Consider the following 25008-nt stretch of genomic DNA (forward strand, 5'->3'; position numbering starts at 1 on the left):
TGACCATTTTTAATGTTCAAATCTGGAATCATCTCTTCATAAGACATGATGCCACTAATTTTCAGTATTTACCTCAGAGTTTTCTTCACATTTTCTCTCTTTAAGAATGGCTTCTTGGCAGCCACCGCTCCACTGAGACCATTTCTGACAAGGTTTCGATGAACAGTGGATGGATCAACTACAGAGCCAGATCCTGTCTCGGGTCTTTGCTGCTGTGGATAGGTTTTTTTGTTTATTTGTTTGTTTGGGGTTTTGTTTAGTTTTTTTTTTTTTTTTGGGGGGGGGGGGGGGGGGTGAACTATTTCTTTTTATGTCCTCTGGTACCACAACTGGTATGGTTTTGCAACAGGATGCTTGTAACTACGGTGCCCCGCAGGGGACATGGGAGAAAAAAAATTAGGGAGAAGAAAAAATTAAGACGGACTTTTGCGAGATCTCGCAAGATCTCGCAAAAGTATTGCGAGATCCCGAGTTTGTTTTGCGAGATCCCGAGTTTGTTTTGCGAGATCTCGCAAAAGTCCGTCTTAATTTTTTTTTTCTCCCTAATTTTTTTTTTTCTCCCTAATTTTTTTTTCTCCCATGTCCCCTGCGGGGCTCCGTAAAAAGAAAATGTGCACCCTTGGAAGCAAAATATAAAGAAATGAGCAGTGCCTCCAGACTTTCAAATTATTGTTTTTTCTTACCATAGGAGAGAAGGTGGGCTAACAAATCTCTACCTTGTACGCTAAAATATGCTAAGCTAACAATTTAATTGCACTAGCTCTTACATAAAATAGCCATCAGTTTTAGCTAACTCCTCACACTCAACAAGGTGTGTTACTAAGATTCTATTTTTTAGTTAACATGTTTAAAAATAGCCCTACATCCTCACCTGAAAATATAGCTAGCATGCAAAGATATATTTTCAGTCAGCTAGTGCCTTGCTGCTAGACGTTTACACCTGTGTACGTTTACAAAGTTACAAACGTTACAAAGTGTACGTTTACACCTTTTGCTTCTTTACCTACATTACCTTAGAAATATTAGAAAGTAAGTAAATACAGGGCCAGACTCGCTGATACCAAAACACATTTAACCTAAAAACGCAGCTTATTTACGGGTTGTGATTACTTTCCACGATATTTAGTTAATACAACAAAACACACATTCAACCTGTTCATGCATGTTCATAACTGTGACAGAGATAGGTCTCTCTCTTATGCACTTTGGGTAAACTTATGTGGTTTAAATGTACCATAGTGTATGTTTGAGGTTTATTTTTTTCCATTTCCAAAAGAATAATTTACCAGTGGGCTCCATACCCAACTTAGAGGATAGAAAAAGTAATGCCAGCATTGCTATTGATACTATAAATATTTGGATTGATCCGCCCAACTCTAGTAAACATTAAATGTTCATTCAAACTTGCTAGAATTAGTAGTAGTAATATAAAAATAAAACGTTCCAGGTGCTTTAGGATAAATGCTGAAAAACTATAAATTTCACTTGAAATATAGCCTCCCTAGTCAAAACTACTCACTTAATTAGCTAAATTGAGATTAACAGAGTTCAAATTTTGTACTTACAGGAAACATATTATAATAATGCATATCACTGAACGCACTTTTCACGTGTTCTTTTTCAAGCAAAGCATCCTTTTATGTTTAACCGATGCTAAGAGTGACGTTTTTTCCCCTGTTAGTTTTCTATTTTTATGAATGAAGGCGGAGGTCAGTGTGCTTTCGTCATGTTCTCGACTTATCCACTAGGGGGGGGCGCAGCAATACGCAGAGAGAAAAGCCTGCTGTCTCTCGCGGTGCTCAGGGTCGTGCGCGTGTCACCGTCTCACAGCATAAAGGCGAGGTTCACAGCTTCAAAACTTGCGATACATGGCTTGGAGGAGGCAGCGGGCAGCCGCAGTCCGACGTGTGCTGAACACGGTCTGAACCCGAGCTGAATGAAGCGAGTCCTCGTCTAGGCTGTTCCGAGCGCCGTGCTTTTCCCCCCTCCTTCCCTTTTCCATTTCTAATTTCCTTCTCGGTGAAATCTGACACATCAGCGGCTCGCTCGAGTTTGTAGACTGGTAGATTTATGCTAATTGGCCCGCGTGCTTCGCGATCGCAGGCGGTATCAGAAGCAAACACACTCGGCTGAAAACTGTGGCGTTTTTAAATGCCTTCAAGTTTGTGAGCGAGAGGGACAACCCTCCCCCTCCTCTTCCACCTCCTCCACCACCTCCTCCTCCAAACCCCGTTTTTTCACACGAGGGACAGACACACCGACATCACCGCCATCCTCTGCTGTATGAAACGGATCAGTGTCGGGAAGGAAACAAAAAAAGAAGTGGTCAAAGATTTGACGGGAATCATGGCAGCTACTTTATCAGCGGAGGAAGAGCAGGTAGGCCCTGAGAGTCCGTGTCTTTTACACTTCTTCGTTTCTGGGTTATGTTGGCTAACAATAAATAAATAAATAAAAATCTTTCAGTCTCGAGACTCTACCTGGAGGCTTTTTTGCCCTGTGTACTGCGAGTGCGCAAATGGTGGCTGTGCTCCGAAACGGTCCTGAATGCCGAGCGGAAATATTGTATCGATTTCTGGCGCATTACTGCTCTCTTTGCATCACTGTCAGCGGCTGAGCTGATGGGCTGCAGCACAGGCCGAGCTTGTCTTTATCGCCCCCCTAGAAAATGGAAGGGAAGGGGGGCATGTTTGTTTCGTGTGTCGTAGTTAAACACGGTGTATTGACGGGAAACTGCTTGGCCGCGAGAGTCGGAAACGCTGGCCGGTCTTTGACAAAATGTACACAGTAGAAACTTGGCTCAGCGTAAAGAGTCATGCCGTGCCATCCGAGCACATTTTAACGCACATATCGCCGCACTTTCCAAGTTAAGGATGGAGGAAGTGCGTTTCTCTCAAATATTTCAGTACTTTGTTGTTTGCTTTAAGTAAAAATAGCCGTGCAAACTCTGTCCCCACACTTTTAAACACCAGCTTTAAGTTATCATATCGTTTTCGACATTATTGGCCTGTTTTTCTACTTCGAGGCTTGGAAGTAGTGAGAAGTGGGAGAATTCTGAGAAAACTATTCCAAGAACAGGAATTGGCCTATTGGCTCATTCTAGGCTTCAAGAACTCTGAGCCCGAAGAACGGAGCGTTTATTCTAGGAATGATGAGACTCTTGATTATTGGAGCAGAAGGATTTTCTTGATAAGTCCCTTAGATGATGGACAGATAAGCAGCCAGCCTTTGTTTTTGTTTGTTTGCGATAATGTCTGAACAGGTCCTCAAGTGTAAAGATTTACTTGTTTGCTCTTTTTTGACTTGTGATTTTTGAGTTGAATATTCCTGCGATTTCAAGTATTTAATCATATGAGGATGGAAATTTTTTACAGACCTAGCTATAAAACAGAGTGTAGTAGTAGAGTTATGCATGAATGGTAGAGGTGGGCAGATCGAAATATCGATGGTATCGATGCCGATGCTGGTATCGGTATCTTACATAGGCGAGTTCAGACTCTTTTTAGGGGTGCTCAAGTGTCCCTCAATTTCATCACACCACCCCTAAAGAAAACTGCCCAGTGTTCTTGGTGTTATGATGATTCAGTCTCTCACAGAGGAGTTGCTTCTTCAGCAGTGTGGTTTGTCATTAATACTCTAGATAAGACTTGAGTTGCTGCACCAGAAAGAATATGCAGGGGTAATTTCATGACACAAATCAGTGATTAGCTTAGCTAATGTAGCCTAAATCACCAGAGATTATTTGCTAATTTTAGCTTTTCAAGCCACTAGTCTGCTGGCAACTAGTGATATACCAGCAAAGGAGCTGATGTACTTTATTTGCGCACTTTTTAGTTTGTTAAAGATTTCTATTCCGGTTCTGCGCTTCATTGTTTGTCTGCAGTACAGCTCCTGATCCAGGTGAGAGCAAGTCGAAAGGAAGTTTACGTCCAGTAGCAGCCTGTAGTCAGTCTGAATATTGTTATAAATGAGGAGCAGTTTATGCCTTTCATTGGTTTGTAAGTTCTGCTTCGCTGTTACAGTTGAACTTTTGGGTAACAGCACAAAGTCGGAGAGAACAGAAGTGAGCACAATGAAGACGGCAGAGAGAGGAAAACAAACGGGCAAGAGTGAACCTGTAGTCAAGGTCAACAAAATTATAAAGGAAGTGTTGCTTCCGTTTTGCCCATATTCTTTGATAATGATTTTTTTTTTTCTCACTCAGTGTCTAGGTGGGTTCTCTCCAGGTACTCTGGCTTCCTCCCACACTGTAAACACATGCAGTCAGTGGGGTTATGTTAAGTGGTGATTCTTAACTGCTCATAGGTCTGAATGGTTGTCTGTCTGTGTTAGTCATGTGACCGTCTCGCAACCTGTCCAAAGTGTAGCCCACCTCTCGCCCTATGGCAGTTGGGATAGACTCCAGCCTCCCCACAACCCTAATAAGTATAAGTGAAAGAGAATGGATGGATAATTTTACATGCATTTAATGGAAGCTTTGTGTGCATACTTTATATTGTAAGGTAGCCCCTACAACAGTCATGACTCCCTATGAGCAAGCCCTTTGGTAACAGTGGGAAGGAAGAAACCTCGAGCAGAACCAGGCTCTGAGAAGGGAGGCTATCTGCCGCGACCAGCTGGGGTGAGGGGAGGAAGATGGGACAAAATACATGCTGTGGAAGGGAGCCAGAGATTAATAACAGTAATGATTCAATGCAGAGAGGTTTATTAACACACGGTGTGGGAGAAAGGTGACTGAAGAAGAAATACTCAATGCATCATGGGAATCCCCCAGCAGCCTACACCTATTGCAGCATAACAAAGGGAGGATTCAGGGTCACATGATCCAGTCCTGACTATATGCTCTAGCTTGCAGAATGGATTTTCCACTTTCTGTATTGAAAAATGTTGCTTTAAGTGCTTGAGGATTTGGTTGACTTCCTCTATGTGGTTAAGAGACTGAACCAGTGTCGTGCATGTTTCTTCTTTCTCCTCGCAAACTGTTATTTAACTTATTTTGAAACGTTTGCTCAACATGAGTGAGCCTCTGACTCAGATTTGATAACTAAAGTGTTTGTGATGTGCTATTCGGTATTGGCTGTTTTCAGGAAAAATAGCATGTGTGCAAAAATGTAAATAGAAATGTAATTGAAAATAGCACCGAGATGAATGATCAGATAAACTGAGACTGGGGCCACGAAAGACTGTAAAGTCTGTGTACTGTGGGGGGAGGAAGGGAGGTTTCTGGCAGAACATCTCAGAAATAATTAGGTTAGTTTGTAATATGATTGGGTATAAAAAGAACATCCCTGTGAGGCTTTTCAGTCAGAAGATGGGAAGAGGCTCAGCGCTCTGCAAAAGACCGCATGGGCAACAGTTTAACTAGGATGTTTCTCAAAGTAAAAGTTTAGGCTTCTCATTATCTGTAGTACATGGTATCATTAACAGATTCAGAGAATCCAGAGAAATCCCTGCACACGAGGCCAAAAACCAATATTTATCGGCCCTGATTTTTCTTTTTTGGGCCCTGGGGCGGCTCTGCATTTAAAATCAAATGCTCTTCTGAGTTTTTAAAAAAAAAAAAAATATCTGCGTGGGCTATGGGAGACGTACCAAAAACTGCATTTACAAATGTGAGTTAAAACACAATGTGAGAGATCCAGAAATGCTATCAGCTTCTCAGGATCCCAGCTCATAAAAGATGGACTGAAGTCAAAGTGGAAAAACTGTGGTGGATGAATGAAAACTTGGAATTTTGATTTGGAAGTCATGGATGCTGCAATGCTGCTATCTGGATAATTTGTCAACATACAGCCTGCAATGACCACTGACATTGGTAACTTGGAGATCAGTGAAGGCGACATGAATGTTATAAACAGGTTTTTAAGCATTTACTGCCACACAGGTTTTCCCTTCTTTCTGGGACGGCTTTGTTTACTCAAGAACTGTAATGTCATTCACATTCTGCACATATTGTAGCAGTACGGTTGAGTAGTAAGACCAGCTGCTAAGGTGGCCTGCCTGCAGTCCAGATAGGTCATGCATCATGAAATGCAAAGACCCAAAACTGCCTTTGTGTTTTTTCTCAATTACATACAGAGTAGAGCAGGGCGATATGACCAAAAATATTTATCACGATATACATTTGAAAATTTACGATAACGATATAACTGACGATATAATTGACACTAGACAAAATACTTTACAACTCCACAACTTTATTAGTGCAACAAACCCATCAATGTATTTTCACTTAAACAAGCAGCTTTTTTTTATGTGCATTAGTTATATAAAAACGTAACAGTGCAAATGCAAATTCCTTGCTGACAGTTTAACCAAAAGGCATTTCCAGTGGAAACTGGCCGACATATCCTCAGCATAACCATGTATAATATCCACAAAACTTAAAAATAGCTTATACACACAATACGGTAATATTATGTTGAAGCACAGTACATATGACTCCGCGAGGCGCCTGGCTACAATAGCCGTAATGCTCCGACAATCCATCAAGCGGTGCGGGTTCGTAGCTTAGCAAAGTCGTATTGAAACATTTGACAGATTTTCATTTCGAGGTCAGTAAACACAACCAGAATTCATACATAAGGCACACGGGATTATAAGGGGCACTGTCGATTTTCAGAAAAATCAAAGGATTGATTTTAAGTGTGCCGTATTTTCCAAACAACACGGTAATAACGACGGCCTGCTAGCATGCTCTACCAAAAATAGTGCTTTGTTGTGTATCTGATGGATGAAAGCCAGACCAGTTCCACACCACTGAAGTTGCAGCATTTTTACAAACTAGTTCTGGTTCATCCGTTTCATTCAACGATCCACTTTCGCTCTTCTCATTCTGTGTCGCCGCCATGTGCGTATGTAAACATAGGGCTGCGCATTCGCGTTTTACCCATATTCTATCGCGATATTTCATTTTCTTATCGTTGCCCAAAATTACACCGGTATTACCGTGAACGGTATGATATAGCCCAGCCCTAATACAGAGTTTATATGATTTGCAAACAAATGCATTCCACATTTATTTACATTTAAAGATTAGTTGTGCTTCTTTTGTTTTGTTTTTTTTTGGGGGGGGGGTGTTAAATGTAAAGTTAGCATAACCATCTGTTCTCAGAAATCAGTGTTTGATCCTCTATGGGTTGTCGTACAGTTTCTGGTATTTTTTCCACCTCATTGATGTCACTGATGATACTCGAGATAGTAGAGGACGTTTCTCAATATAATTCAGTTTAAAAAATAATAATAATAAAAGCACCACAGACTGCTGCCTCTAAAAATAAATTCAAGTTGAATCAACAGCAGTCTAACTCATTCATGAAGGTAGGGGTTTATGTATGGCTGTCGTATTAGATTATGTAAGATTTCATCAGCTTCTGGTTTAGACATAACCAGTTGAAGTTATCTCGCTGTTAAGCTTACCCAATTATTTCGAAATCCAGCGTCAGCAGAGCAGTGCAGTTACTGTGGTGGAATAACTATGACTTTGCAGAAGCTCGATTTCTCATATATACTACTTCTCGGTGCCAGTCATGCTCGTGCTTTCTCTTTCCACCGAGTCCTCATCATCTGGCCAGCAGAAAGCTCCTTATCTGCCTGCTCCATTTCCTGTGTGAGCCAGGGCCCCTGCTAGGGTACCGGACGCCCTCATTACATCTGCAGCCGTGTGTGTGTGTTCTCTTGGGAGTATACACTGGTGTAGTGGTACTTCATTCTAAAGGCAGCTGTTAAAAGTATTTCCACTAGACTCTGGGTGGGGGGACTTTATGAGTTACAGAGTGTGTGTGTTGAGTAGAGTCTACTCCCCGGAAGCAGCAGAGTGAGGGAAAGTGGGAATAGGGAGATAGTGACGTTATTGACTTCCTGTTTTGGTATTGACTCGTGCCAAATGGGACTCAGTGAAGTGAATCGAAGGCGCTTGGCAACAGCAGTCCTACATTTGTAAATAGATTAGCATGGCATCTGTAATCAAATAAATGCTGGAAAAACCATGTGACGGGCAGCCATGAATCCCGGGCGGGCGGGGGGGGGGATGATGAAGAAATGCATCAGCCTTCTTCCTAAGATCAAAGTGTAAGCATGACACTGCAGACACCCCTGCAGCACTGTTTTCAGTAATCCTTCCATAAAATATAAGCTGACACACTGATACAGTCACCACGAATCCTTCTCGGATTATAAATACAGTGGACTGATTATTGATGTCAGTACTGAGACATTCAGGACCAGTTCTTATAACCAAGCATTGTGGTACATGTGAAAATTCCAGTTTGCACATTAATCAGGTGCTTCATTATGTACCATTCAACTGCTGGTTAATGAGAGTTTCTAATCAGCCATATAGCTGCAACTCGGTGCATTTTAGGCATGAAGAACTGATCAATAAGAACCTGTTGCAGTTCAAAGTGAGCATCAGGATGCGGAAGAGAAGTTGGGGGGGATACAGAGACTGGTATGAAAAAAATTAAGCTGATGGGAAGGCGACAGTGACTCAATATCCACTTGTTACAACAAGAGGTGTGCAGAAGAGCATCTCCGAAGCCACAACATATTGAACGTTGGAGCAGATGGCCTACAGTGGCAGGGGACCACGTGGGTGTCACAACTGTCAGTTAAGAAAGGGGAAATTGAGGCTAATTGGACAACAGAAGAAATTTGAGGTGAGGGTGAGTTGGCTTGTCTGATAACCACTTGTTACATCCATGGTGTGCAGAACAGCATCTCTGAACCCACAACATGTTAAACTTTGAAGTAGATGATACTTGTTCACCAAAATCAGAAAATAAAAAAAAATTGGAAAAATTTTGCATAAAGAATATGAAAAAATGGAGCCATCTCCCTTGTATTATCGTTTCAGGCTGGTTGTATAATAGTGTGAGGGATATTTTCCTGACACACTTAGGTCTCCTAATGGCAACTGAGCATCCTTTAGACACCTGAAGTTACTTAGATTTTGTTGCTGACCATGTCCATCCCCGTCTCCTGATGGCTGCTTTCAGCAGGATAACAGAGCATGTCACAAAACTTGGATCTTGAATGTGAGACTGAACTCAGGTGACCTCCACAATCACCAGATCTCAATCCAATAGAGCACCTTCACATAATGGTCGTGCAGTCGACAAATCTGCAGCAACTTTCTGATGCCATTATATCAATATGGAGCAAATATTATTGTTTACTGTAAGCTTATTTGAAGTAAACATGCACAGAAAGAATTGACTTGTTTTACTTATAACATGTTGGGCCTCAGACCCTCATCAGGCAAAGTTTATGCAAACAGTGCTTTGTTTTTCTGTCCAGTTAAGAGTTTTTGATCCTGGTTTACTAAATACAGTTTTTCTACTGATGACTGGACAGAACAAAACCTTTGCACATGGATCTTAACTCAGACACAAGGAAGATGTGACTGGGATGTTTTATTCACAAAAATGAATAGAAAGTAATCACGATAACTGATTGGCAACATTGTTGCTCAAAATAGTCACCCTGGAGTTACCTTGACATAAAAAGTATAGCAGTATTGGATGGTAATTGCAGCTTACCACGACGTTGTTCCTTGGAGACAAATTGCAAGATTATTTAGTCATTATTGATGAACTACTTTTTCAACATGCATGCTCGTAGCATGGTGGGCAGTTGTGGCAGGAGCCTTAGTCTTAGAAGAACGTGGGTTGAAGCAGCATAGAATAAAGGTTGTCAATGAATGTAGGGGAATGTACTATAATAATAGTCGTGTGGCATGACATTTGGATCACACAGAAAATAGGAGTGTAGAGGATAATGTGTGTTAATCAACTTTCAGTTGTCAAAGTGGAAATGCTGACTAAATGAATGCATTGCCAGTATGCTGCTATCAGTAATGATTTCCACAATGCAAAGTGCAGCATTATAAAGGTGTGAAAGTGATATCATGGTTCATTAGTTTCTTGAATCTGTTAACTCCTGACTGCTGCTGATTATAGCCCCTTTCTCCCTATAGCAGACATCTTCCTGTAGCAGTGACCCCTTTAGGGTGGGGTGTTGTAACATGTTTGTACAACTGGATCTTTGCTTTTAGCGCTAATAATCAATCACAACTTCATCAGTTAACTCCCAACACAGGAGGTCGCAACCACAGCAAATCTGATCAATTAGTTATTGTCTGTCATCGTCCGCCACAACCAGCGAACAACACTCACAACAAAAACAGGATTATGTAACGTCAGGCCAGAAAATGTTTCTCTCTGCAGTCAGGATGACTTGTGACTAGATACAAACTCATTCTGTGCTCACAGAAATCCCTCTGGCTATGGCAGGACACATAAGCTCGAATCAAGTGGTGTTGTTGTTTTTGTTTTTTTTGTTTTGTTTTTGTTTTGTTTTAAGTAATTGAACTTCAAGGAAAAAAGAAAATCTCCAGTTATTTCAAAAGTGGGGCAAGTCAGCCAAATATTTATGCATCCTCCAGGAATTGAATAAGTCACTCCTCTGCAGTGAGTCTTCCACAGCAATCCGGTGTGCTATCATGAAAACAAACTGGTTCATCCTCACATTCCACTCTTGGCAGATATGGCCCCAGTGTAGAAAAGCCAAACAAGACTGGCTTCTACTGGAACACAGGGTCACCACCTGGAGTTGGCAGGCTGTCCTTAAAAGGCTATGAGCAGCTGTCAGACCGCTGAAGTTTTTGGAAACCTGAGTGTACCTGAAGGTAACCTGACAGGAAGCGGTCTTTGGCCAACAAAAGAGCGCAAACGCTTAACGTTGCAGCAACAACAAAGAGCACAAGGCCCATATTAAATACCTGTTGTGCTTTTAGATTTGTAGACTAGAATTTTGTAATATTAGGAAATAGCTGTACTCGGAGCCAAAGCAAAGGAAACATCCCACGTTGAATGTCATGAAATGTGCTGGAGAGGTGGCGGCCAGAGGAAGAAGCCAATAAATGTTATGAATCTGGATCATTTTCTTTAAAGTTGCGAGTTGCGTCAAATGCGTTTGCTTTGACTGAGGACTTCGCTTGTCAAGCCCACTTGCGGATCGCATGTATGTTAGATTTTTTTTTTTTTTTCTTCTTATCGCTGAGTAGATTTATCACAGTTTTCCCTGCAAATATTTCCAATATATTTTAATGGAGGTATATCTAACAAAACAAACTAGTCCGAAGTCCACTGCTTGTGTATCGCACAGATCTGCAAAGGGCGCTGGGTAAACTGGACCTAGCTCCGTGGTCCAAAACAGGACCTTATTGGTTTCGCTTGTTTCTGGTTGTTGGACCAATAATGGACAGATTTCTTTTGTTTGTTTGTTTGTTTGTTTTCCATCTCTCTAAACCCTGTTGTTTGGAATCTGGCATACTGGATTCACAAGAGAAATCTGCAGACACGGTTGTCACTTTTCCGTGGCAGGAATTCCAGGCAGGCATGTGGCGGGGCAAACATTTAGAGGAATGGACCCTTAATGGCCCCTTTTTGTTTGCATGTCTGTGTAGGACACATTAATGAGTTTGCAGTAATTTTGTGTCGGCAGCTTTTCCCCAGCTGCTCAGAAGAAAGTACCATGAAGTACATACATTCAGAAGTATCGCAGCAGGTGTATCTTAATGGCTCATTCCAGGATTTTTATTTTCCTTGCTCTTCTCTGTTGGCCATTCCCACATTTTATGACACATTGTATCTTCTCTACAGTGAAAACCTCATAACTCATTATACCCTCCCCCGCTTCCCTTCCACATTTTTTTCCCATGAGAATCGGATGTCAACAGGCCTCAGCCCTGTCAGGTGCAATCATCCCTCATCCCTTGCATGCTAAGGCCTCTTGAACAGAGCAAAAGCTGCAGGCCCTCCTGCTTTTGAAAGCACTAGCTCTGCCGAGGGGAGACAGTGGCATCCTGTCTTCAGGCTCGGTGCTCATCAGGGATCGTTCTGTATTCCTGAAGAGCTGCGGATTCCCTGAACTTGACTTCCTGTCTCCCGAGCGTGCCCCACTGCTGCCGTGCCTGAGCAGAAAAGCGGAACCCTGTGTTTTCTGAAAGCGTGAGCTTTCATTGCCTCCTCCTGTCGTCTTTTTGAAGGATTCACTTGGTGCTGACTCGCTAACGCAGAGATTGGAAGGGGATGGGGGGGGCTGAGGGAGTGTATATAATAAGAGGGGAGAGGCAGGAAGCCCCTGAATGACTGCAGGCTAAATGCAGAAGTTACTTCCAAGATGAGCTGAAGGCCTCGAAGTTAAACACATTTTTCTAAATTACAAGTGCAGCATGAAGCCAGCAAGACATTAAAGGTATCACAATGCTGAAAGCACACTTTTTAAAAGGGAGAGAACTTTGTTACTTAAGTTATAAAAACATATTTATAGGCATCACATGTGACGATCCCACAGAGGAGTGCCGTGAGTTTGCAGTTCCCTGCAGCTGTGCAGAGCTTTATGGAGTTGGCGCATGCAGCGTTCGTGTTTTGGCTCATTTTCATCACTCATGGTGTCATTTTTGGCTGCAGCAGTTTTCAGCTGGCTGTACCTGCTCAGCACCATGTGGCACATAGACAAAGTTAACAAAAGGCTAGTGAAAATATGGAGTGTTTGGGAGCTAAAGAGCCAGATGTTTCCCTTACTGTTAGCAGAGACCACAAAAGGGGAGCAAATATTGGGCATTAATGCCAGATAACCCCCAGTAATCATAACATCAGTTGCTGTTTTCACGCTTCTTGCCATTCTGTTTCGGTCCATTAGAGATTCTTTCCTGTAGTTGCAGCCAGATTTCCTAAGAAACCAATTATCATCTTCACCTCAGATGCAGAGTTTGATGGCCAATTAATCATCTTCTCTTGAAAGAATAATGCTGACACGCAGTTCCATTTCTTGGAACAAGGCACACACACCTTTCAGTTCGAGCAAGCTCAGGACACACGACTTTACCCGTGTTGTGTGGGCTTTTTTGTTTTGTTTTGTTTTTTTATAAAAAAAAAAAAAGCTGGTGCTCCACAGCTAGACAAGTAATTTCACTGCCAAGTACTATTAAAAGTCTGTGCAGCCTTGTCATTAAAGCAGCTTCATGTCATAAACACCAGTTTGCAGGATTCGGTTATCTTCCCCAGCTCATGCTTCAGGCTGCGAGTTTTATTTCGAGCAACAAATGTCTCCCCGTAATGTACACGTGTCCATTTGCATGTGTCACTCCACTTTTGTGTTCATTTTGGTGTAAATGTTTACTTCATCTTCTTTCTGCTTGTTGCTACATTCTTTACTTCATTCTCAAGGATATACAGCAGCATATCCCCCACTGCAGCAGGCCATAACATTGCATCAAATAATCTCTGGGGCCGTAGATAGCACTTCCTTTGAGGATGTATCAAGTTCAAACCCCCAGTTTCACTTCCTTCCTGCTTGACCCTCAGATTTTGGGACAGCAGAGTTTTCTGACAACATCTGTGTGTGTTTCAGGCTACCAGGCAGTTTCTGGAGGAAATCAACAAGTGGACCAGTCAGCATGGAGTGTCTCCGCTGTCCAGGGAATTGGCCGTCAAGTTCCTCATGGCTCGCAAGTTTGACGTCCTCCGAGCCATCGAGCTGTTCCACAGTTACAGGGTAAGGGCATCAGTCATTATCAGCCCTTTCCTCTGTCCTCCCTCTGCTGCTGTGGATTCATCCCCTTCAGTTGAAGGAGTCTACTGTAATTTCAGCCTACAGCTAAGTTTACAAGTCCCCATTAAATCTGAGGATACACTGAATATGAAGCTGGAAGTTTTGGAGGGTTTTTTGTTTGTTTTTTAGTACATAGTATTTAAACAGGTCCTACATACAGTTCAGTATCAACAGTGCTACGGTTGTGTAAAACATACCTGCCATGTATGTTTAAGCTTGTTAAACGGGTGCATTGATACAAGGCTGTTCTTGGCTTTGTCCTGGCAAGGTTTTGATTTCATTTACATAACCGAACAATGTTATCTTTCATTTCACCTGGGTTTGCTGTGTCACACACACGGGAGTGGCTAGAGCTCGAAACACTTAAACGCAATAGATAACATTCAGTATAAGTGGGGGTTTTTTTTTCTTTTCCCATTTTTCTCTCCCTCCCAGCAATATTAAAAACCAAAACAAACAAAAAAAACTTCCCCAGATCTCACCTGAAATTTTATAAATAAATTTCAGATTCAGTTTTTTTTCAGGTTTAGAACAAAATAGTTTTCAATCTAAGAGAAACTGAAAACGCCGGGCAAACTAAACACAATTTAAGTGGTTGGCAAGTTTTAATTCGCACTTTGACTACTCCAAAATCTCAAAGTGTGGGTATATTTAAAAAAAAAAAAAATAAAGAAAAATCCTGAAACTAATTTATCCCACATTTGAAGGGGGGGCACACATCCTTATGGTACAATGGTGAGATCAGCTAAAGGCAGAGATTGGATTAGTGTTGTCACTGTGGGCTGTGCAGATGGGTGCTGTTTTTATAAGGCCGCTCCTCTGCTTTGCTTAAGGTCACAAGCAGGTGAAAGAACACCTTAGTGACAATGATGTGATATGTGACGCTGCGCCTCCGTCAGCCAGGGTCAAACTGCACCCAAACAAGCCCCCTGCGTTAGGTTAGGTTTAGCTCCTTTAAAGGAGGGAAAAAAATTGAAGCCCTGACTCATCTCAAGCTTATAGCAGTTGTTTTGGTGAAAAGATGGTTTCCAGTTAATAGCTGCTCTAAATTTAGATTTCTAACTGAGAGCAGCAGACTGTTATGAATCTGTAACACGTTGCTTCTGACGTATAACTACAGTTTACTGACTTGTTCCAAAGAAAATGTACACTTAGTGCTATATTCTGGGTTTCTGTGTAGTTTTTATAAAATCTGCTGCAGTTGACAACAAGCGTCCCTCTTGGTTGACGAGTGTGGGGTGTCTTCACTGTGCCCAGAAATGGCAGCACAAGGCCCTTTTTCATTGAGCATATTTCCTCAGAGGCTGTTGCCAAGCAAGAGATGGCCTGAGCAGATGCATCACAAACCTCGGGGCCTGACACACACACCAACTCACGCACTTATTTTATTTTTTAATTTTACATCGGGGGATATTTCAAGAAGCGGTATTCAGGCTTTTCAAGCTTTCCAGAAAGCTTGTTGCGAATCAAAATAGGGGCTGGTTTGGTCAGCTGAGGTTATGAAGTCTGTCTAAAGGAGGAACATGAAGTTTCACATGTTGGGCGTGCATGCTAAACCATGTTAACACAAAAATAGTGCTGGATGTAACTACTTTGTGTTAGAGGTCAAGTGAACTAGATGGCACGTGACTTTTTTTCAGTTTACTTTGTGGGGGTGGAGTGGGGGTGATCTTGTCTTTTGTATTTTGGAGCCTTTTTGAAGCATAACAGGCAAATGACAGCTATTCATGTCAAATAGACATGGCTGATCTTCTCTTTTTTTGCTTCCTGTTTGCTTGTTGTGCTCTTAGCCACCTCCCTGGGGAGAAATGCAGTGAAAAAAGTTTAAAAACATACTGTATATCTGTAGCATGCTGGCTGTATAATCTTCTTGTGCGGGGATATCGAGAGATCACCAAAGAGTCAAAATGAAAAAAGGATTAGGTGAATCTGAGGACTCACCTGACACTACGTGTCACAGAAAGGACATCTGGTGAAATGACTATCAAGTCAGAAACTGATAAAGGTGAAACTTTCAGGGCATCAGGTCCTACTGCAGGTTTTGTTTTTTGGGGGGTTTACCCTCTAAATGTCAATACTGCTCAAAATATGAACATGCAGAATGGCATTTATCAAATCGACAAACAAAAAGTTGCCAGGCAAGTTTCACACAAATTCTACCTTCTTAATGATTGTACTTGTGGCACCGTCCTTTTCTTGTAAAGTCATTTCAGTCATCAAGGTAGCATTCACCAGTGAGTAGCTGGCTCGCTCATGACCGCCTTCGGTGTGACTTTAAGAAGGATTAGTCTCCCCTACCACGCTGCAGCTCATTTAACACAGCTTAATGCTGCGTCAGCACCAGGACGAGGCTGGGGACAAGTCATTCGTTAGGAGAATGGGGGAAGGGAGGGGGCTTGGAGGGAAAGTTTCCAGTGCGCTGTTTGTTTGGAGGGTTAGAGAAATGAGAGGTCGGCTTTAAGTGTTGCCATAAAATGAAGAATCGAACCTGGTTTAGTGCCGCGAAAGTGGCAAATGATAAACCTCAAGGATCAATTTGCCACTTGTTCATTTCCTATTGTACAATGAGATGCTACTGTGAGGTTTTAAAATGCACAAAAACATGTTTTTCCCTGTGATGATGTTAAATAATAAACAGGAAATGCATTGCAGTATGCAGGGGGTTATTAGTCGGGGTTTAATTATGGGGACACGACAAATTTTCTGAAGTCTTTTTGCTGTCAGGGTTACTATCTATAAACTTTAATAGTTGTGGGTCATAGAAAATGTAGCATCTTGCAAATATCCAGTTTTAAAAAACAAATCGCCTCGCAGATCACCCCCTGTGTTTACGGTCTGAGGCCACAGATTGTTATATGACGGAGTGCAAAATTGGTACGATATTCTCTTAAAGACATCGTAGCGCCATATCACCCCGATAGAGCACTTCATTCTCACCCTGCAGGTTTACTTGTGGTCCCTGGAATATTTAAAAGTAGACTGGGATGCAGAGCCTGCAGATTTCAGACCCATTTGGGGAAGAGACTCTCTCTACTTTTAAGATTAGGCTTTAAAACGTTCCCTTTTGATAAATTATATAGTTGGAGCTGGATCAAGTCGTGGCAGATGGCCGCCCCTCCCTGAGTCTGTCTCTGTTGGAGGTTTCTTCTGTTAAAAGGGAGTTTTTCCTTCCCACTGTTGCCAAGTGCTTGCTCATAGGGGTTTGTCTGATTGTTGGGATTTTCTCTGTATAATTAAAGTGTTTACCTTAAAGTATAAAGACCATGAAGCAACTGTTGTTGTTGGTGCTATATAAATAATTATAAATAAATAAATCTTCAATCATCTTTAGAGTGGCAAGTAAGCACTTCAGGAAAGCTGTACGGTTTAACCAAGAATGCTTTTTGTGGAAAGGGAGTGTTCTAATATGTAACTCTACAGTTTCCTTCTGACGTATTTCATGGAGTAATGGCAGTCTAGTGAAGTCTGAATCTGTACATCCGTTACCATTAAGACCCGAGTGCTTACAGTCTTAAAAGGAATAAAAGGGTTGCAGAGAAATCGTGAGCTGCAGCAGTTCCCGTCAATCTGTAGAAAAGCTTCATTTAAAACTAAAGGAGGCGTTTTAATTTGGCCAATTTCAACAGCGGGAACTCAAAGTATCTCTAGTTTAATATTGTTCACAAAAAGTCTGTAAGATCAACTATAATTGAAAAGACACGCCTAAGCTGAAGTTTAAGACTTTCCACAGAAAGTGGAAGGGGGGGCTAGCAGAGAGGAATCCTCCCGGCAGGAAAGCCAGGCAGGTGATTCACTATTGTTCAGAAAGGAATTCACCTCAAAGTGACGGCCTGTTAGAGCTGCCCCACAGCTTGCCTTCACCTGCTGTGATCTGTTTTCTTCAGGAAACGCGTCTTAAAGAAGGAATTGTCAGACTTCAGCCTCAGGAGGAGCCTCTGCGGTCCGAGCTGCTCAGTGGAAAGTTCACTGTGTTGGTAAGTGCGTTCCTGAAATATCCTCCACATTTTTAGATTCATTCAAGGTGTAATGTGTAACGTGCCCACGTGGAAATGTTGTGTATTAATATTGTGCGTGTATATGTTTAGTCAATTTCTACAACGTACCTCATCCCAGTGATTCCAGTGACGTTTAGTGTTTGTGTGTCTTTTCATCAGGCTTCTAATGCTGCTGCGTTAACAACAATAACAATGACTTTACTTCATTCCTTAGATTGAATGTTCAAAAACTAAGCCCTCATCCTGATGTGCTTTTTGGGGTGCAGGCTATTTGTTGACGTTCCAAGTGTGTTTCCTGGCCTTTTGTCAGCCAAATTGTGACCGTTAAAGATGCCGACTTCCACCGCACACACATGCAATCACACGCGCACACACACATTCCCATTTTCCCGCATTTCCCTTTTTTCCTTCCCCGCTGACGTGCCACAGCGGCATTGATGCTACACATCCTCTCGCCTGACGTCGGAGTTCTCCAGCCTCGGCAGCGGGCTTCACATCCTGTCTGGTGTATTTTTAGCCCTCGTGCTAGAGAATACAGGCTTATTTACTTACAAAGGAGCTTTTTCCAGAGGATCTCTGGTCACCAGCTCCACTCGAGTGAAGAGCCTCGGTTCCCCGGGCACCCCCATTCTCAGCACAGTTCAGCTTTGGCTCAGAAAATGCATTCTGTCTTTACCCCAGGAAGAAAATGAAGAGATCCAAGACCCGCGGCATCAGTAATGACAACAATTGTTCATTCTGTTGAACTGTTGACAGCCCTTTCTCTGAGCTGGCAACCAGCCAGCATGTGAACCAAAGTGCCCCCCTGTGGTCATTTTTCTTTTTCCATTCTTTCTTTTTGCACTTCTGTTTGGGTGTTGTTGTCACACTTAGCTCTAGTAAACTCCTTCGGAAACCACACAGTTTCTAAGAATGGCATCATAATTCATGCATTTGAGACACTTGAATGCTAGATATAAAGATATTCAGAATAAGGCTGGTATTTCTATGTGTGTGTGTCCATCTTGCTTATTTTCTGCCGCCTTGCTCATAACTCCACAATAAACAATACAGAATGAACCCAGTACTAATAAACAATCCCCAATTCAGTACAGGGTGGGGGGGGGCAGCAGTTGCCTGGAAAATTGTGACAAACTGCTTTTGCTCTGCTGAATGATAACCTGCCAGTATTGTGTGCTTGTGTATTTTCAGAGTGTACGAGACCCTTCAGGGGCCTCCATCGCCTTGTACACAGCCAAACTGCATCACCCCAACAAGACAGGCAACCATGTGGTGCTTCAGGCCCTCTTCTACCTCCTGGATCGGGCTGTGGAAAGGTGAGGAACATGGATTTCAGTGAATGAAGCTGCAACAAAACGGTCACATTTTGTTTTTAATTTTTGGTGAGAGTGTCGGGTAAAGTACTGGGTATTTGTTTTTCCTTGAAATACTGCATAGTGTGGCATTGTAGCCTTTAAACGTCTTAAACACATCACTCGCTTTATTTCAGTGAAAGTTTCTTTTCTTTGAAGGAATCCTATGACTCAAATTTTGTACATGAAAAGACAGTCTTACTGGAACTTGTTTAAGTCTTCCCCAAAATGACGTTTATCTGCCGTGTGGGGAATAAGTTCCACTTGACAGCACGGGTAGTAGTTAACTCATTCACTGCCAGCCATTGGCAGTGAATGAGTTAAACCCATTGACTCATGCACTGCAATTGACGGCTATAGACGTCAATGGCAGTGAATGAGTTAAATGACCTAATGAAGATATCAAAAACCGGATTTTTTTTCCTTTTTGTTTTTGTGTCACAGCTTCGAGACTCAGAGGAATGGCTTAGTGTTCATCTATGACATGGCAGGCTCCAACTACACAAACTTTGAGCTGGACCTCAGCAAGAAGATTCTCAACTTGCTCAAGGTTTGGGATTTCAGTGCAGTATAGTGAATAGGTGCTGTAAACATCAAAAATGAGATGCACATGCTCGGATTATTCACAGGACCAGATGTAAACAGTACTTTCATTGATCTAAAGGAGCTGAAAGTCTTCATTCCTTTCCAGGGCTAGAGTAATGGCTAACTGCACATTTATTTCCATCTTAGAAAGTAGTAATTTGATTTATTTATGGATGTTTTGTCTTCCAGGATTTAAGTAACTGTCCAAAAAGGCAAATGAGTGGCTCACTGTGTGAGTTGATAGCCTTTAAAGTATTACTTAATCCATATGCAGTGGCAGTGGTACTTATTTTTGCAATTGCCTGCATTTAAGTGAGTTACACTTTAAACATGTAGCAGTATGTCCGCTGGAGTCAATAACACGGACTATTATGTGGTCACATCAGCAGCAGCGGGATGTATTCTGTGCCCACATATTGATCTCTGTGGAGCAGCTGTTGTCCTCAGTCACATACAGTACACATACTGTGTACTTAATACCTAGTGCCAAGTTTATCTTATGGTACTTGTGCATCTATCTCCTGTGTTTACACTCTAAACACAGGAGAGGTTGCCCCTTAATTTACAATATATTAATAAATATAATCATGAAGTTTAAAATGTGAGTTCTAAACAAAGAATTTGGTTTACTGTAATTTACCATCTTTGTCCACCAGGGGGCATTCCCTGCCAGGCTGAAGAAGGTGCTGATCGTAGGTGCCCCGGTGTGGTTTCGAGTGCCCTACAATCTGCTCAGCCTGCTTCTCAAGGAGAAACTGAGGGAGAGGGTAAATGTTTTGACTACTTCTCAAAGTAGCTCTTCAGCTTCATTTTTATGATAATTTATTAAGTAAGGGAAGGCAAAAGCTTCATTTTTTGGTGGTTTTTTTATTTTTGTTGTTTTTTTGTTTCTTTTTTTTCCCCTCAAATGGCAGGCAGTGAGTGATTCGGTGTGCCAACTGTGCTCTGTGATTATGAGATTCTTTAACTGCTTATCCTCCTGCCTCACACATGCTTTAGATGTTGAATCACTGGAGTCAGGATACCTCCTACATTATTACCAGTCATTATTTTATTAGCATGGATTTCTTAAGAGCCACTGTGCACGGGATGTATTTATTTTTATGCTAAGAGTAGGAGAAAAACTGATATTTAGGATAAAGCAGGCTTAAAACAAATGGTATCCTGTTGCTTTTTTTAATTGGTTCCATATCATGAAGTCAATTTTACATACGCAGGTAGGGGTGGGTTTTAATAATCGATTCATCGATTAAAATCGATTCTGGCTTGGATAACGTGATATAGATTCATTAAAATCCTGAATCGTTTTTTTTATATAAATGTATTTTGCCCAAAATGCCAGAATCTCTGGTGAAACATCACAAAATTTTGACAACCACCAAACATTTAAAACAGTAAATGAGAGCAGGTACACGGCTTCGGCACAAAGACGTAAACACACTGCGCGGACCCGCGGATCAGAATCGGTGAGATGTCTCCTTTCTCACCTGACGGCACGGACACGGTCGGGGCTGAAAGCCGACAGCTCGCTGATTCTGTTTCGTCAGTCCGTGCTTTGTGTTCACGCCCTTTTTGCACTGATTCTAAAGCTGTTAGTTTGATCTCTGTCCAAACAATATTGACCGAACCAGCAGCAAAAGAAGATCCAAACTAAGCTTCACATAAACATCGTCATGGACTCCCTCTGACTTTTGCTGTTTTGCTTCCACCACAATAAAATCACACTTCATGCACAGCTCTCTCTCTCTTTCTCAGTGTACTTCAAGAACAGTTTCCCGTCTATCCCCGAAATCTGTTTTCTGCATTATTCACTTGTTTGTTACGCACAAGACAACCGTTATTTACAGCGCTGTCGGCCGATGTTTTTGTTTGGGGTTTTTTTTCCCCTTTTACTTACTTCCGAAAAGAGAACCTAATTTCTGCCGTTCAACAGGCTTCTGAACAAATTAAAACTTTTTAAAATTATACAAAATGCAAAACGCTCAGCTGTGTCTCTAATAAAACCGCTGTAACTTCAGAGGTAATGTTCATAAGTTGATTAATGGTTTTCTTTCGTTTTTGATGTACTGCAGAATATTTTAATAAAATCCCAGGCCAGGAAAATCACCTTCATGTTTTTTCTGTGTTTTATCTTCAGCTACTTTGACACAAAGGCATCTGCTGTGACGCTCACACCTTTGATAAAGTCTTGCGAGTGTCAGCTTCCTTTTTATAGATACAAAAATATGTAAATGTACTGATCTGAATTATAATATTTCTGACTGTCTGAGGCAAAATTTCCCAGATTCAAATTGAATTGAATCGAATCGATTCAGGACCTTGTGAATCGGAATCGAATCGATTCTAGAAATCGGTGACGATACCCAGCCCTATACGCAGGTTCCTAACTGAGTGAGATGACACAAGTATTTGCATGCCAGCTGTAGAAAGACTGCAGCATTTTCACATTTATGTAAAGTGCACAAAAGAGAGATCCAGTTATTGTAGTCTGCCTTCAAGATATGGTAGTGCTAACAGGTTAAACTCACGGGCAGAGTGCCTTTGACCTTTTATGCCGTTTTCTTTGCGGGTAAAAACAAATCCATCTCAGTCTATGTCTCTCCTAACTCCAGGTTCAGATGGTAAAAATGGCCGAGCTGCGCCAGCACCTCCCCAGAGACTGTCTGCCTCAGCACCTTGGTGGCCTGCTACCTCTGGACGCGTACAGCTGGAACCAGCAGCTACTGGCGGGCCAGAATGGCAGAATAGACCCTGTGGATGAATTGGTGGGCATCCCCTTTGAAGATGCCTCCATTCACGTCCCCGGACCAGAGTCCATGCGCCCGCAGGAGCTGCTGACGCACCTCGGCAGGCTACAGCGCTCGGGCATCCATCAGGAGTACGAGGAGCTACGCAAAGAAGCACCACCCGGAACCTTCCACTGTGCACAGTGAGTTTAGAGCAGCAGGCGCACATTCAGTGCTCACTTTAAAATCTGATTCTGTCTGGCTGAGCAGAGCTGCCAGAAAGATTAGTTTATTAATACCTGTAATCTTTTTATGCTGTAGGTGCAGCGTGCATTCTGGGAAGGACAAAAATTAGTAGCATTGTAATGTAATCTATTCCACAGCATGTCCTTTAACCCCGACTTCAATAGATGACCTTTCTAATATTTTCAGAATGTTTTGTTTTGTTCCTTATTGGCATTTATAAAGTGGAATGTATAGCTGTGCTTGGTGACTGCATCTTTTTCCTCATTTTGCATACTTAGCCTCTAGTTTTCTATAAATTCTTCAAGTCTTCTATAAATTATAGACCTCACTTCAATGTCACATGTAACTAAGTAGCACATGACCAGAAAAGCAAAACTTTAGTTCAGTGTGTGTCGACTGTTATTGTAATTGTAAACCGCATTGGGCGGCAGCATTAAACTTTTGTTTTGTCTACAGAGCAGCCTACAATCAGGAGAAGAATCGCTACGGCGACGTGTTGTGCCTTGATCAGACGAGAGTTCGTTTGAAACCCAGAAAGAATGAGGTAAATGCTGTTTTAAAAAATGTGCATTTCATTTGATCAGTTCCATACGTGGTCACTCTTAGCTGTCAAGCTTAAAACTTCTAACTAGCTACTGCACTCCAGTACTCAGCGGGACACCTACCAACTAGCTTATAAAGCAAACGTGTAACCAAACTGTTGGATTTTCTCCTCTAAAGTCTCTAATGCTCCGACAATTGAACTGACATGATGTGTTTGGCATTCTGTTGACCTTTTGTGACTGAGTTTTGTTGCTCTCACAGAGATCAGACTACATCAATGCGAGTTTCATGGACGGCTACAAACAGAAGAATGCCTACATTGGTACTCAAGGTACGACAAGTTAATTTATTTAAAAGGACTGTTTTGCAGTGTTATGCCAGTGGCATAACACTGCAGTCCTGTTAATGAGCCAAACTGATATCATCAGTAATGTTAAGTGGACCCTACAGCCAAATTAGTGTGTGACTACAAAGGAACCTTTTTAAATGAGGACATTTGGTCATCAGTCTAAGTGGGCACTGTTACTACCACTGCTGTGTCATAAATGGCAATAAATGTAACTGAAGCATATAGGTGGACAGTGGCAGTAAGCTGAGGTGGACAGTTTGTTGCCCAATAAAATAAATATTATAATAACAGAAGTTAATACTTTCAAAGGTGTATTTCTAATTACTCTACAGTAAGTTACTGCAGATTTCTGATTAATTGAACTCTTCTGGAGTAAGGTTTTATATAAACACTTACAAGTACAAGGAGAAAAATGTTACTAGGAGGTATGTACACTGCTCAAAGCATTGTCAGTGTCTCTGCTGGTAACATGAGGTGATACCTGAACCCTACAGAGGTTGCACAGGTAGTCCAGCTCCTCCAGGATTCCACATCAATGTGTGCCATTGCCAGAAGGTTTGTGTCCCCCAGCACAGTCTCAATAGCACGGAGATGATTCCAGGAGACGGCTAGATACTCTAGGAGAGCTGGACAGGGCTGAAGAACGCCTTTAACCCATCAGAACTGGTATCTGCCCCTTGGTGATTAAAAAATGACCTCACGTAGGCCACTGGTGTGAACATGTCTGACCAAACAATCAGAAACAGACATCATGAGGGCGCTATAAGAGCCTGACAGGTGCATAGCACCGTTGAACCCGATTGGCATTTACCACAGAATACCAGAATTGGCAGGTCCATCACACTCCATGCTTTTTACAGATCAAGGCATGTTCACCCTGAACACATGTGACAAACATGAAAGGGTGTGGAGAATGGGAGAATGTTGTGCTGCCTGTAATATCGTTCACCGTGACTGGTTTGGTGGTGAGTACCTGATGTCATCAGGCATGCATAGAATCACATGGAGGCCATACAAACTGAGTACTCTTGAGCTGCTGTATCAACACTGTATCACTTTTTTCGTTTGGGGTTTTTTGTTTTCTTTTTTTCTCTCCAGGGTTTCTTAGAATTCAGCCCTCTGTAGATTATCATTTCCAGCCAATGATGTAGCACCCTTTCATTCCTAACACAGTACAGAGTTGTTGTTGTTTTTTTTCCCACATTAAGATCTCATGTGTTTTCAGTGTGTTCCTCCTTTCTTAATTTCTTTTTAACACTATAGTTCAGGTAGAATTGTATTTGAACAGCTGGGAGTGAGAATAATCACTCATGCACTGATACGACCAGTTTCTGATGGTTTTGCAACATGTACCAAAACGCGCTCAACACCCAACCTTGCACAAAACTTTACTTGCAGTGCAACATTTCTTCTCTCACTACAGGAATCCCTAGGCTTCCAGGAACATTTGTAAGATCAGTGGGAAGAACAGTAACACTACTGACCGTGCACCTGAAGACCTCTGTAGTATTTTACTTAAGCTTGTGTCCATAAATACGCCGTCACCTCTGAGAATGCTGGGAAAACCTTTGCTCACTTCTGGGACTAACAGTTGC

The 25008-nt window shown here is 42.0% G+C and overlaps 1 protein-coding gene across 1 annotated transcript in view; it reads left to right on the forward strand.

Annotated features, from left to right (window-relative positions):
* Positions 1-1557: 1557 nt before the first annotated feature.
* Positions 1558-25008, forward strand: part of ptpn9a (protein tyrosine phosphatase non-receptor type 9a) — a 28047-nt gene continuing 4596 nt past the window's right edge. The window contains exons 1-9 of the mRNA XM_085282841.1: positions 1558-2379; positions 13417-13560; positions 17502-17591; positions 18804-18928; positions 19409-19514; positions 20206-20316; positions 22162-22478; positions 22978-23065; positions 23326-23395. Of these exons, the coding sequence (XP_085138967.1) occupies positions 2284-2379; positions 13417-13560; positions 17502-17591; positions 18804-18928; positions 19409-19514; positions 20206-20316; positions 22162-22478; positions 22978-23065; positions 23326-23395 (1147 nt within the window). The 5' untranslated portion in view covers positions 1558-2283. The remainder of the gene's footprint in view (positions 2380-13416; positions 13561-17501; positions 17592-18803; positions 18929-19408; positions 19515-20205; positions 20317-22161; positions 22479-22977; positions 23066-23325; positions 23396-25008) is intronic.

This window comes from Mchenga conophoros, linkage group LG7, assembly GCF_057382185.1.
Source record: "Mchenga conophoros isolate Kocher_MC1m ecotype Shallow Benthic linkage group LG7, M_conophoros_male_GT1.1, whole genome shotgun sequence".
In the NCBI taxonomy this organism is placed as follows: Eukaryota; Metazoa; Chordata; class Actinopteri; order Cichliformes; family Cichlidae; genus Mchenga; species Mchenga conophoros.